Source organism: Telmatherina bonti, assembly GCF_933228915.1.
Source record: "Telmatherina bonti genome assembly, chromosome: 3".
Taxonomy (NCBI): domain Eukaryota; kingdom Metazoa; phylum Chordata; class Actinopteri; order Atheriniformes; family Telmatherinidae; genus Telmatherina; species Telmatherina bonti.
The window spans coordinates 26,114,431-26,128,014 of NC_136621.1; the positions used below are offsets into that span (position 1 = coordinate 26,114,431).

Consider the following 13,584-nt stretch of genomic DNA (forward strand, 5'->3'; position numbering starts at 1 on the left):
GTGAGTTATGAAATCAACCTCAATCGAAATAATTAAATCATTGTGATAGTCATATGAATTGTGTTCTTAGTATCACCCCCTTAAGGCCATGAAAGCCATGACTAAAACCATAAAAACAGCGATACATTGTAGGAAATAAGTTTAAGCATGTATCAGAATGCATCAAATGGTGCAGTGCCCATTAGTAATCCTTCATCTGATGATGAGCAGAGGATGACGTTTAATTTTATACGTAGACTTGCTCAAAGTTTGGATCTACACTTGAATTTCTGCTTCCAGAAGGCTTGCGGTCAGAGGGCCAGACTCGACTCTAATCCCCACTATCCCAGTGTCAGATATTACTGGTGAGGCACTAGGGGTCCTAATGGTGAGTGAGGAGAGTGAAGGGGAGAATGTGGGAGTCATAGCTGATGGGGTAAGTCCTGTGTTCCTGGCTAAGGGGGAGTAAACATATTTAGGGTAAGAGGGCTTCCTGGTCAGGCTTGGCACTCGGCCTGGCTTTCGAGGAGGAACAGTTCTAATACCTGGCTGAGCCACTCCTGTTATGAGAGGTGGTGGGTACATTAGACAGCTTGACTCTACTGCTAAGTCCTCACGCCCACCTTGAAGCTCCTCATCAGGGAGCATCCCTATGTCTGTAAATACACTAGCTAAATTCTGGAAGCGTGGTTCCCAGTCCAAAAGGTAGTCCCAGTTGTAGCTGCCATGCAGCTGCTCCTCAAGGCACAACAGAGACGACACAGAATCTGCAGGCACATGGGGTTCAGACAGGGCAGCGTACCCTTTCGTCTCCATGTTTTCTTCTAAATCTCTCACTTGAAGTATTGCAGAAAGCAGGCCCTCACCTCCTCCCTCGTCTTTGAAATGGTGAATACTTTCTGTGCTGACAAGTCCTGAGGGTAAACACTTATTAAGTGATAATATGTGTTCTGGTCCTACATCGATGGAGTGGCAAGAGATATGATCTCCCGATAAGGCAGAGTTTGGAATTTCTGTGGTTGGGTTGCTGGAATTGTCTCCTTTACGGCAAGAATATTCATTGATCCACTTAATTTCCTGGTCCTCAGCTGTCTCACCCTCTGCTGATCCACGGCCACTTGAGTCAGACTGACTGTATGGCTTTGGGATGTCCCTCTTTGTGACCAATATGCTGGACTCTGTCAAATCTTGCAAAGATATAGCACTTTGTGTTTGGCTATTGGATCCACTGAATGAGCCGCTGCTGTGGTTTAAGCTTGCAGCAGTAGCACCAGCTTTTCGAATGGCCATTTCTTTAACTTTGTACCTGAGAATCAAGCCCATGAAGACTACAAGGACAAAGAGAAACATTATGAGTGATATACTCAGGCTAAGCATGTGTGTATCCAGGGGAACGCCAATAAGGGCTTCTGCTGAGCTGGAGATATTGACAAAAACCAGGCAGGTTGTAGTTCTGGAGCCCAGTCTGGGACTACCTGCAGACACAACCAGTTCCACCATATCCTCTGTGGCATGACTGCCTCTCCTGCGATATACAGGGCCAGACACAAAGATTGCACCAATTGTTTTGTTAATTGAAAAAAATGGTGATGAATTCACAAGTGAATACTCCACCAGACCATCCACTCCTCCATCATGGTCCATTGCCATCACAAAGCCAACTGTTTCTCCAGGTCTTGCGTTTTCTGGCAGGAGAAAATGGTACTGCTTCTGGGTAAAGATGGGACTGAACTCATCCACTCCTTTGATGGCCACCTGCACTCTTATTGTAGCCGTTTTATCACCTTTGTCCCTGGCTTCGACTACAAAACAGTACTCACTTTCTCGTTCGTAATCAAAGGTTTGTCTGGTGTGAATGTCACCTGTGAGGGGATCGATGGCAAATGCCTTCTTCCTCTCTGGGTTGCCACTGCTATAGTCCATGAAACAAGAGGACAGAATAGAGTAGGTGAGCTGGCCATACTGACCCAAGTCGTTGTCAACAGCAAGGACAGAACATGTGTGGGTAAATGCTGGGAGGTTCTCTGACACTGAACAGTTAATTGTAGGAAACATGAAGTATGGAGCGTTGTCATTCTCATCCAAAACTGTGATGAATACAACCGTAAAAGCCACTTTTTGGTTTTCAGATGCTTCGCCGCCATCAGATGCTCTGATGGTGAGGATGTATTTTAAATCTTCCTCATAGTTCAGTTCATGGTTGACCACCAAAAGGCCAGACTGTGGGTCAAGCTTGAAGTGACCTTTACTATTCCCAGAAATAATGTCGTATCGCACAAGGCCATTTATATCCAGATCGGGATCCTGAGCACTGACTTGGACCAGCCTGGTACCTAGCTGGCTGTTTTCGCTTACCTGTGCATGATACTCTGTGCTGGAAAAGATGGGGACATTGTCATTGCAGTCTTTCACAGTCACCATGATGACAGCAGAGCTGTTTAGTGGAGGTGTTCCCCTATCAGAAACACTTACTGTTAGTTCATAGCTCTCTGTTGTCTCTCTATCCAAAGGATTACACAGAACAAGCTTTCCTATATTTTTCAACTGACTGTCAACTGGAAACATTTTTACTTCCAGACAGAACCGCTTCTCCTCATTTCCTCTGATGATGCTGTAGTCCAAATGAGTATTTTCAGGGCTCCAATCTTTGTCTTCTGCAGAAAGAGTCAATAGGGTCGTCTCAGTGGGTGTGTCCTCTGGCACAGTGACTGTGTAAATATCCTGGTCAAACACAGGCTCATGGTCGTTCAAGTCCAGAATTAGCACGTCGATGGATGTGACAGTAGAACGTACAGGATCACCACCATCTCTTGCCTCAACCAGAAGATGAATTGAGTTGCTGTTTGAGATAGCTTTTAGTGGCTTGTTGGTGAAAACAGATCCTGCATAATGAAAAAGTTGCATTAGAAAATTAATATAATTAAGGGTACTATGGCAATTATTTTTACATGTGCAGGCCCTTAGAATGACCAGTTGCTTCATTAGCTTTGTAGCTAAATCACTGCCAGGTCTTCTGTGAGTTGGGAGACTCCAACTTTAGCTTAGCAAGCCCATTCTAAATGGCTGCATCTTTATATCAACTCAACAATAACAATATTACCATATTTAGCTAAAGCAGTTGCTTACAATGATGGATCCACAGACAACAATTGTTTTCCAAACCCAAATTGTTTTCCTTTTCCATTTTTGCCATGCATGTATTCAGTGAACTGCAACTTCTCAAATTTCTTGACATGATTCTTGATCTGTATGACAAAAAGGAATTTACTCGGTTGCTAAAATGCAACCATTTAAAATAAAAATAAAAAAAAAAGTATATTATGCCATCCACTTTTCAGAAAAATCTGATTGATCATGTCAAGAAGTAAACACTACAATTTCACACTCCATGTATTTCTTAGCATCACTCCTACATATTTATCGCAACACTAACCCAAATGAAAAGCAGAAAACACTGTTAAATGTTTGACTGCACATATGTTGGAAGAGATGGTGTCCTGTGACAAGGTGAAAGGCTATTCCACACTAGACACCAGACATGTAAATAATTTGTTCTATCAACTTCCACCAAGCCCCATAAATAAATTTAACACCAACAAGTGACCTGCATATATACTAGAGCAGACAGATGAAGCCATTAATGTTATTTACCTCAGGTTTGAAAAGGAGTAAAGTGAACACATCATGCTTCAAGTTGTTATTCTAAGTCAAGAGTGGCTTTCTTAGTTTTAAATCATGGTTATAGTAAAGGTTTTTAAGGGAAGGCTTTTAAGTTACCTTCACAGATAAATCAAGCATACTAAAATAGCCATTAGAAGCTTTGATCACGATGCAGAAAAGCAAATTCATCACAGATATGGAGTTTTAAAAAAAAGTAACACAACTCCAACCAGTAAGTCTTGTTTAAAGAAGGCTCTGTAGTTGTGATCTCAGAGGACAAGTCTCCAAACAGCTTTTTAGGCAGGGCGTCAAACACTAAGGGGTAGACTTACACATGTTGGCCTCTCACAAAAGTCATTTAACTTGTGACTCAGTTTCAGATTTGGAACAATAGGGTGGGTGCATGTCAGCAGACAAACAGCAAATATAAGAAAACCACAGCGTATCAAACCCACAGTGAAACATGATGGGCAGGAATATTCAAACACTCCATTCTTTGGAGGGATTGCAAAACTGTAATGTCTTTCAAATGTTATGATTTGTTCCTCTTAAGAATAAAAACTCAAATATACGCCTGTGTGGCCAAAGAGTTAAATCAAAATCGCCATGCTCATTAGATATCGCAGTGGAACATCTTGTCCTGTGAAACATTTCTTAAATTAATTCCATGTGCAGACTGTAAAAGAGACTTGCTCGTTGGATGACATCAAAGAGTTTGACCATCCAATTTCTTATTCCACTTCACTGCCACTTAAACCTTTGTACATGATGACCGCATACATCCTGAAGCAGCACCATACACTGTGAAATGTACAAGCATGGAAAAAGAGAGCCCCCCCCCCCCCCCCCGGGAAAAACCAGATTACATTTTTGGATTATATTCAGTAAGTTTTAGTCAGACTTTGAGCAGTTGCCTACAAAAGGTGCAGATTATTTTCTCTTGATATTAAATTTGGAGTTTAAACATAAAACAAGCCCATAAATCACTCTTGAATGAAACTGACAGGCCAGAGCTAGTTTAGTTTCAGCTGTGAATAATTTATCATGTCTTACTTGATTTCAAAAAGAGGGGTAAATCATCAGTGCAATCATACTTAATCTGAACATGTCCTACTTGTATCTTTCTGCCTTGTTTTCTTTGAAAAAAAATCTAATATATGAAAATCAAAACATAGACAATAGGAAATAGTGGCTGCTAAGAAATGTCTGGGCCCTTTAATTTAGCATTAACAGCTTTGACGATACTACGAAAATGGAATTTGATAAACAAAATAAAATTTATGGATCTGACAGCCAGCGACACATTAGCCTTGTCATATGTAAAAAATAAAGAAAAGCTTTTTCAGAGTTATCTACTGCCTACATTTATAAACTATAAACGCTGTAACACATATACACGCACACATATGCACATGTACACACACATCTGATAAACAGTAAACCATCTGATGTTTACTGTTTATCAGACATAGTGCAGCTTTTCCATTAGTTCAACTGTTTACCAGTGTCAGGTTGGATATAAAAGCCTTGCAGAGGAGATGAAAGCAGTCTGTAGCTGATGTTGCCATTCAATCCAAAGTCTCTGTCAGAGGCGGATACCGTCAGAACTAGAGTGTCCTCTGAGACCAGTTCTGCCAACTCCACCTGGAAGAGTCAGCAAGGCATTATTCACATCTTACGGAAGAACATCAATCATTTTCTATATTCAGTTACAGTCTAATGCGATGCTTCTTATAGTTAAAGAAGCATCTTTTGATTCCTTATGCATTCATCAAATCTTGCATGATGAAACACAAGCTACATTAAAAAATATGTCTCCATCCATCCATCCCTCCAGCTTGACCTAGGTGTTCCTTGGGGTCTTCCTCCCACGGGGACATGCCTACCTAGGAGGCATCCTACCTAGATGTCTGAGCCAAATCATCTGCCTCTTCACGATGTGCAAGAGCAGCGATGACCGAGCTTCTCACCCTATCTTTAAGTGGGAACCCAGCTACCCTGTAAAAACTCATTTGAGCTGCTTGTATTCATGAAACACAAATGTCTTTAAAGTCAAATTCAAACTAAGTGCTAAAATCTAGTAACGTCACTGCTGTTGTGTAATTGTGAACAATACTTTTACTTCATTTTATTTTTCCAGTCTTTTTTAAAGTGACAGATTAACTAACATCTGACACTGAGCCACCAATTTCACAGCTACTGGCAGAAAATGAAAGATAAACATACTGTAGTCTAAACATGCTACAGCAGCAACACAAATGCACTTTATAAATGCTCCATCCATTCTGACTGATGAAGTTACATTGCTTGTACCTGATAGGAGTCTTGTGTGAAGACTGGAGCGTTGTCATTGATGTCAAGGACTTGAACTTCAACCTCTCCGGAGGTTTGGTGTATCAAGTCAGATGCGTACACTGTCAGCGTGTACTCTGTCTCCACCTCATAGTCCAGGGCTTGAGTCAGGGTTATGACACCAGTGTAGGGGTCGATAGCAAAGGGAATACTGGTGGTGCTGTTGTCTGAGAAGCTGTACGTGACGATTGAACTCAAGTCGACATCATTTGCAATCACTTCTGTGACGACGTAACCAGCTGGTGAATCTAGGGAGAGCACAACATGCAATGTTAGCTGGAAAAGCTTCCTGATAAATTACAGTGAGAATGCAAGGTAGTAAGCTTACTCTCAGCTATAACCACAGGCTCCTTGGGTGGAATGGTGGGGCTGTTATCATTGACATCCACCACTTGGATCCTAATGGTGGTGGTACTGCTGAGTGGAGGTTTCCCTATGTCTATCGCCTGCAGAACCAGCCTGTAATTTAAATACATTAAAAGATAATGATGCTTCTCCTAATGTGTGTCAGATTGTGTTTTAATCTACCACGATATAACAAGAGAAAATGCACAAAATGTAGTAGACACATGGCAGATGCAATGGATGCAGGTATTTCTGCTTAGAGTACTATCACTTTTTAACTGTGCAAATTTATGAGCTACAGTCAGAAAGGCGAGAATTAGAGAGTGATGCATAGTTACTCTGTTGTAGCTGTAGTTTAGTGATATATTACGTCACTTGGATTGTTGCCTGGCTTGCCTTTCAGGCAGACTGTGAGACTGTTCTCTTATGAGAAAAAGTTGGGCAGATTAGAGTGTGAATCAGTATCAGAAAACCAAGATGCATTTTGAAACAGTATTATGTCGTGACAGTATCTAAATGATTACTATGCTGTACTCAACTATTATATACTCCTTCTTTAAAGCAAAATAATAAAATTAATATTTTTAAATATCAGAGGCATGGTGTGAAACAGTACATTGATTCATCAATTAAATGATGAACAAGCCAACACTGATCTACTATAATACTGTATTAGTTTAAAGCGTGCTTAATGAAGAACACAGTTCACATCTGATTTGTTCTGTCAAAATAAACTAGACTGTACTACTGGGATGATCATAATCATAACTACGTTCCACTACATTTGCAAAGATTTGGAACTAATGTTGATTTTAATTTTTTTTTTCCAGAAATGAATGGGATTATTCATGATTTGTGATATCTGCAAACATAAGTAAAGAATAAGTGGCCTTCATCAAGGCGTGCTTTTCCATACACACACCTACACCTCATTTAGAATTACTGATCGACAATATGCAGGTTTTTGGGCTGTGGATGGAAGGTAGAGCACCCGCACAAAGGTCAAAGTAGTCAGCCCCTTGCTTAGTCAGCTGGTTCATTGAGGAAAAAGTCTGACAATTAAAACCATAATTTCTTCAATTTCACTTCACTGATTTACAACAGAAAACAGTCATGATTTATGTGCCAAGTTGAGCCCAACTCATTCCACAATAGAGATGAACAAACCCTTTGACCTATTCAACATACTGTGTAGTCCAGAGCAATAAGAGGACCACAAAATTAAATCCTTTTCACATGTCTGCACAATGCCATGGCTGACTGAACTCTAGTCCAACACAGAGACTGGTCTGCTGGAGGATGGTCTACTCAGAAGGAACGCAACCAGGCAAGCTAATGGAATTTGTTTGTAACAATGATGTCTTTCTAATTTTGTTGTGTATTAAAATAAAACTTATTATATAATTCAGACGATTTTTTGTATTGTCCATATGAGTAGTGTCAGTTTGCAAGAAATAAGTGCTTCCATTTAAAATGCAAGTAAGAAATGATCATCTAATGCTACATTAGCGTTTTCAGAGTGACCATAGTAGGATTTGCCTTCTATAATTGAAATAAAATGTTATTTTTCAATGATTGTTAATTTAATGTGACAAAACTGTAATTACATTTTTCTGCAAAAATCTTCAACATTGGAATATTACTGCATCCAGTGAAAATGACTGAATAATTATTGTGCAAGTTGAGCTTACTTGTATGAGGAAGTGATCTCACGGTCCAGCAAAACATTAGTAGCGAGGATGCCTCGTACAGAGTCCAAAATGAATGCTTCATTATGGTTACCAGACAGAATGGAGTATTGAATGTGCCCATTAAGGCCACTGTCAGCATCAGAGGCAAACACCTGCTCAAAATATAGGACATATTAGTGGCATCATTGGGATCATACCAGTTATTATCCCAGTAAATCACTTACTTTGCATTTTATTAAGTACAGTTCAAATAATGTGGGATTACCTGCATGACATAGGTGTTGTGTACTTGACCCTCCCAAACAGATGTTCTGTAGCTGCTTTGTTCAAACAACGGTGCATTATCATTGATGTCCAACAGAGTGATAGAGACCCGGCAGTAAGCCGTCTGCAGCTCACTCTCAGCCAGCACCACCAGCTGGATCTGAGGACTCGCCTCAAAGTCCAAAGAGTTATCTTTCTGTACTCGGATCTCTCCTAAATCAGAGGGAGGCAATAAAATACAAAGGTGCATCAAAAACATTTTAAAGTGGGTTATGCTTTTTTATTTACTTAGTTATTTGATAAAAGGTGAAGCAGAAATCAAAAGTAATTTACTTGAATACTTTTCAAGAGGGTTTTGATTTTGCTTAAAAGTATTAATGAAAAAATAATTTGCAAATCTCATAAACTATTATTTTGTTCTCAAGTGAAGGTATGAAATATCAAATGTTGAATGGGCGATATGTCAGTATTTAATCAGAAATATGAGTTAATCCCTAATTTGACTGCAGCTACACATTTCAAAGCAGTCTAGATGGAGCAACAAAAGACTGGAAAAAGTTCAGATCTCCAGTCAACTGAAAACATTTGGTGGAAAAATAGAAAAAAATAATGACAGTAAAGATTATATATATATATGTATATGTGTATATATATATATATATTTACATATATATATTTATATATATATATATATAAATCTAGATCTGTTAAGGTGTTATAACCTTATATAAAAACTAGGACAACATTCGTCTGCAGCAGCTCTCTCCACAGTTTTGAGATATATTTACACATTACTGTAAAAAGAAAAAGGAATGCTACACAAACAAAGAGTAATTGTTGTCCCACTTTTTATTTGGTTGTGTTACTATTTTCAGAAAATGAGGAAAACCTCTCACTCTCGTCATTTAATACCTTTTATTTTGTTCTGCAGTGAATATAATATTGATTTATGAGATTTTCTAATAGTTTCCATATTTAACTAGAATTGGTTTGGCAGTAGCCCTGCGATGGACTGGCGAGCTGTCCAGGGTGTACCCTGCCTGTCGCCCAAAGCCGGCTGGGATAGGCTCCAGCTTCCCCGCGACCCTGAATTGGAATAAGCGGTTCGGAAAATGAATGAATGAATGAATGAATGGTTTGGCAGTACATCACTGTGGCCAAAGTCATTTCTGTTGAGGTCATGGAATTTGTGATTTTGACAAGTTATGGACAAGTGTAGGAAAAGCAACGGAAATAATAACATAACTTTTCATCTGATTACAAACATGCTGACACCAGTATGTTCAGTCCACATCACCTGCATTTGGATAGTATCTATCTATCTATCTATCTATCTATCTATCTATCTATCTATCTATCTATCTATCTATCTATCTATCTATCTATCTATCTATCTATCTATCTATCTATCTATCTATCTATCTATCTATATGCACATATATAGCATGACTTACATGAGTTATAAATACATAATTCAAGTACCTTCTATTAATAACAATAATCAGAAAACTCCAAAAACCACTTATCTAAATAATAAGAGAAGAGAAATAAAACATTTGTGGGCAAAAAGTTTTGTTTTCTACCTGTGTGACGGTTAATGGAGAAAATGTTATCCTCGTCTCCACTAAATATGTTGTATGTGATTCTTTGTGTGTTGCCGTTCTGGTCAATGGCTTCCACTTTTGCAATCAAAGTGCCTTCAAAAAGGAAAAAAAAGAGAAACGCTTGTTGAGCTTTGCAACAGTATCAGTGAAAAGAGCAGAGAAATACTATAGATGGAAAAGAACATACCAGCTCTGCTGTTTTCCTTGAGAGTAGAATTGTACACTTTGCTAGTGAACTGAAGTCCTTCATGTTCTCCATTTAGATGTATGAAAACCAGGCAGGTGGTGGTCAACGCAGGATGTCCTCTGTCAGAAACCACAACCTGCAACTTCCTGCTGGAGAAACCGGCCTTCACTCGTCTTCTCAGTGAAATCTCACCCGTCTCAGTGTTGATGTCAAACAGATTTTCCTCATCAGATAACATGAACTGTATCGTTCCATTTTCACCCCGGTCTCCATCTGTTGCCATCACCGTAATAACTATCTGGTTCGGTGGAGTGCTCATGGAAACCCACGCATTCATAGGATTTTGATCGCAGACTGGCATGTTGTCATTTACATCCTCCACTTGGACAGTCACTGATACCACAGAGGTCAGTGGTCCTTGGGTGCAGCCGTCAGTGGCCACAGCTCTGAGGGTGTACTGAGCCCGACTTTCTCTGTCCAGAGTCCTGGTGGTGCGGATCACTCCAGTGAAGGCGTCAATTGAAAAGGCCCCTTGGCTGTTGTCCTCAGTGAGGGAGTAGGCCACGTCCCCGTTAGGCCCCTCATCAGGATCGAAAGCACTAACACACAAGACCTCAGTTCCAGCAGGTAAGCCCTCTCTGACAGAGGCATAGTAGGTCTTACTGCTGAAGGAAGGGATGTTATCGTTCTGGTCCAGCAGCACCAGCTGGAGCTGGGTGGTAGAGCTGAGTGGGATGGGGCCATGATCCAAAGCTTGTATGGTGAGAGTGTAATTCTGTGTATCCTCTCGGTCGAGGACTTGCGTAGTACTAACAGCCCCAGTGAGACTATTGATGGTGAATTGACCTCTGTAGTTCTCACCTAGTGATGGTGGACAGGGAATAAAGGAAAACTTACAAAGTTAAGTCTTTTTCTTTTGTTGTTTTTGACATTATTTCAAACATTGTCAGAAAAGAAAACTTTAATAACTGGAAACATGATGGTAGAGCTTGGGATCAGTTTACCCCAAGTCACTGGATCTCATGCAACACTAAAAATAAGCTAACAGACACCATAGATGCACATACAAGCACTTGGGGTCTGCATTTATCGAGGAAGCAAGTCAATATATTATAAGGAGGTGTTGACCAACATAATCAAGATAAATAACATCAATAGCTACAAATAACAGAGTTACCGCTTGAAAAATGCAGCAGCACGAGAACTCATTACCTAATATTGAGTATTGTATGGTGCCATTTTCTCCATGGTCTGGGTCGAAGGCCTGAGCAGTGTGGATGACCCCAGGAGGAAGGTTTTCTGGCAAGTTGATCTGGAAAAGCGACTGCATGAATTCTGGACGGTTGTCATTGTCGTCCAACACAGAGCACAACACTGTGGCTGTAGCTGAAAGCGGCCGAGTGCCGCTGTCACGTGCCTGGACTGCACAAAAGAAACAAAGATTATCTTACATCTTAAAACACTGTGTATTTTATATATTGCTGTAAGTTTGTAAAACATGCGGGACATATAATGCTGATGCTTATTTCTATTGGTAACAGCAGCTTTTATATGTTCTTATGGTTTTGGCATTTGGTCTTCAACAGAATATTATCATGATAGGAGCAGTCTTACATGTTACTTTAGACTGATATCATCAACAATCACACAACAACGCCAGCAGAAGGTCCATATAATATATTTCAGTCTTGACTAGAGTGGAGAACCTATTAGGATGCAAAAAGGAATGTAAAGAGACTATATTACTCAGTCAGTGTCAAAACAAAACAATGGTGCAATTACTGGCGCCATCTCTGATGATTATATTGAGATTTTTAATGGCAACAAAACCCGTCCAGATTGTAAAAAAGAAAAAAGTTCTGCCATCATAAAACATACTGAGACAGCTTTTGATATATGTTGAGAAAAATGTATTTTATTTCATTCTGCTAGCGGAGAAAATTGTCTCCACATATTTTGCTATTTCCCTGAGAAGCCTTGTGTGATTTTGGCCCAACTTCAAGACATTCAAGCTTTCCTGTCATTAGATTTTATTACTGGGTTTAATTGTTCGTCATACTGGTGACTGTACAAATATTGTGATTAAACATCTGAAAGCCTTTTAAAGAACTAACCTCTGCTGGATAGTCTGAATGTAATTATTGTGTGTGTGTGTACCCATATGAGGGTGTAAGAAAACATCCCAAAAGGCCAAGGTGCTACAGTGCAGTTGGTATGGACTGAATACACACGCTTTGGGCTTTAAAAGTTTCCTTAACATAAATCAAACAGCTGGATGATGTTGTCCTAGTAAATAAGGCAGATGTCAAATTCTTTCTGACTTTGGCGGTGAAGCACTCAGAGTGAGTGGTTTGGAAATGAGAAGCAGAGATTCAAGAAAACATGTTTCTTGCAACTCCCGCAGGACTTCCCAATCACAACCGCTGAGATTCAAATGCGGCCGACTTCAGCCGTCTAAACATGTTAAACTGGTGATCACTGAACTAACCTCTACCATAAAAGCTGTGCTCATTATCCCCACAAAGGACGGGGTGCGTGTGACGGTTTGGTTTAGTGAAGTACCTCTTAGTGTAAATTGTTGCTCCTGTTCTCTGTCTAGGTGGGAGGCGGTGGTAATCAGACCAGTGTATGGGTTGATACTGAAGAGCTCGTAACCAGGACCCGGCAGGAGACTGTACCACACCACAGCGTTCTCCTCTGGAAGATTGACACAAGAAGTTGCTGTAAACACACATCTCTAATTTAAGGTAAAAACATTTTTATTGTATATTGCATTGATTTTCTATTGCATTTATAGTGTTGAATTCATGTTGCACAGCCTATGAAGCTTGGGAGGACTGGAGTCACTGGTTTCACATATAAATTGCATCATTCCACAAATACCTAACAGGGTTGATGAGGCTTGATAAGAGCCCTGGAAATTTGATGATGTCATCATCATTCATATTGACTTAATGGAAACTATGTCTGTCAATACATTCACACACATATAAGTGAAAAATACTCCATTGGACTTTTGTTATCACAAACACACCACTCCTTTCTTAATATTCAGTTTGTTGGAGGTTCAGCTTAGCATGGGGGCTTCCAAAGTTGCTCCTTCAGGGCCACAGTCCTGCAGGTTTTCGATATATTCCCGCTCTAACACACCTAATTCAAATTAAATGGATCCATCAGCCTATGAAGTTCTGAACAATGATTCATTAATTTGAGTCAGGTGTGTTGGAGCAGGGATATATCTTAGACCTGGGTGATTGTGGCTCTCGAGGACTGGAGCTGGAAACCCCCCTGGCTTACCATCTCAGAAGCTGCGTCTGGTTTTTTCAGTCCTTATCTAAATGTCAAACTCAATGCAAGACCATAAATCAAAAGAAAAAAAAAAACACAAGATGTCACGTGGCACCTTAAAAACTGACAGACAAGCAAAAACCTCATCTGTCTCACTCACACATCTTTTGTTAGCCACACATCCACTAACAGATGCCATCTCACCTTGGTGTTA

At 40.0% G+C, this 13,584-nt stretch overlaps 1 protein-coding gene across 1 annotated transcript in view; it reads right to left on the minus strand.

Annotated features, from left to right (window-relative positions):
* Window positions 1–255: 255 nt before the first annotated feature.
* Window positions 256–13,584, minus strand: part of dchs2 (dachsous cadherin-related 2) — a gene marked incomplete at both ends in the record, with an annotated part of 30,956 nt that continues 17,627 nt past the window's right edge. Inside the window, 10 exons of the mRNA XM_079263535.1 lie at window positions 256–2,861; window positions 5,142–5,283; window positions 5,953–6,239; window positions 6,320–6,450; window positions 8,028–8,179; window positions 8,293–8,504; window positions 9,875–9,988; window positions 10,083–10,943; window positions 11,295–11,504; window positions 12,645–12,779. Of these exons, the coding sequence (XP_079119661.1) occupies window positions 256–2,861; window positions 5,142–5,283; window positions 5,953–6,239; window positions 6,320–6,450; window positions 8,028–8,179; window positions 8,293–8,504; window positions 9,875–9,988; window positions 10,083–10,943; window positions 11,295–11,504; window positions 12,645–12,779 (4,850 nt within the window). The remainder of the gene's footprint in view (window positions 2,862–5,141; window positions 5,284–5,952; window positions 6,240–6,319; window positions 6,451–8,027; window positions 8,180–8,292; window positions 8,505–9,874; window positions 9,989–10,082; window positions 10,944–11,294; window positions 11,505–12,644; window positions 12,780–13,584) is intronic.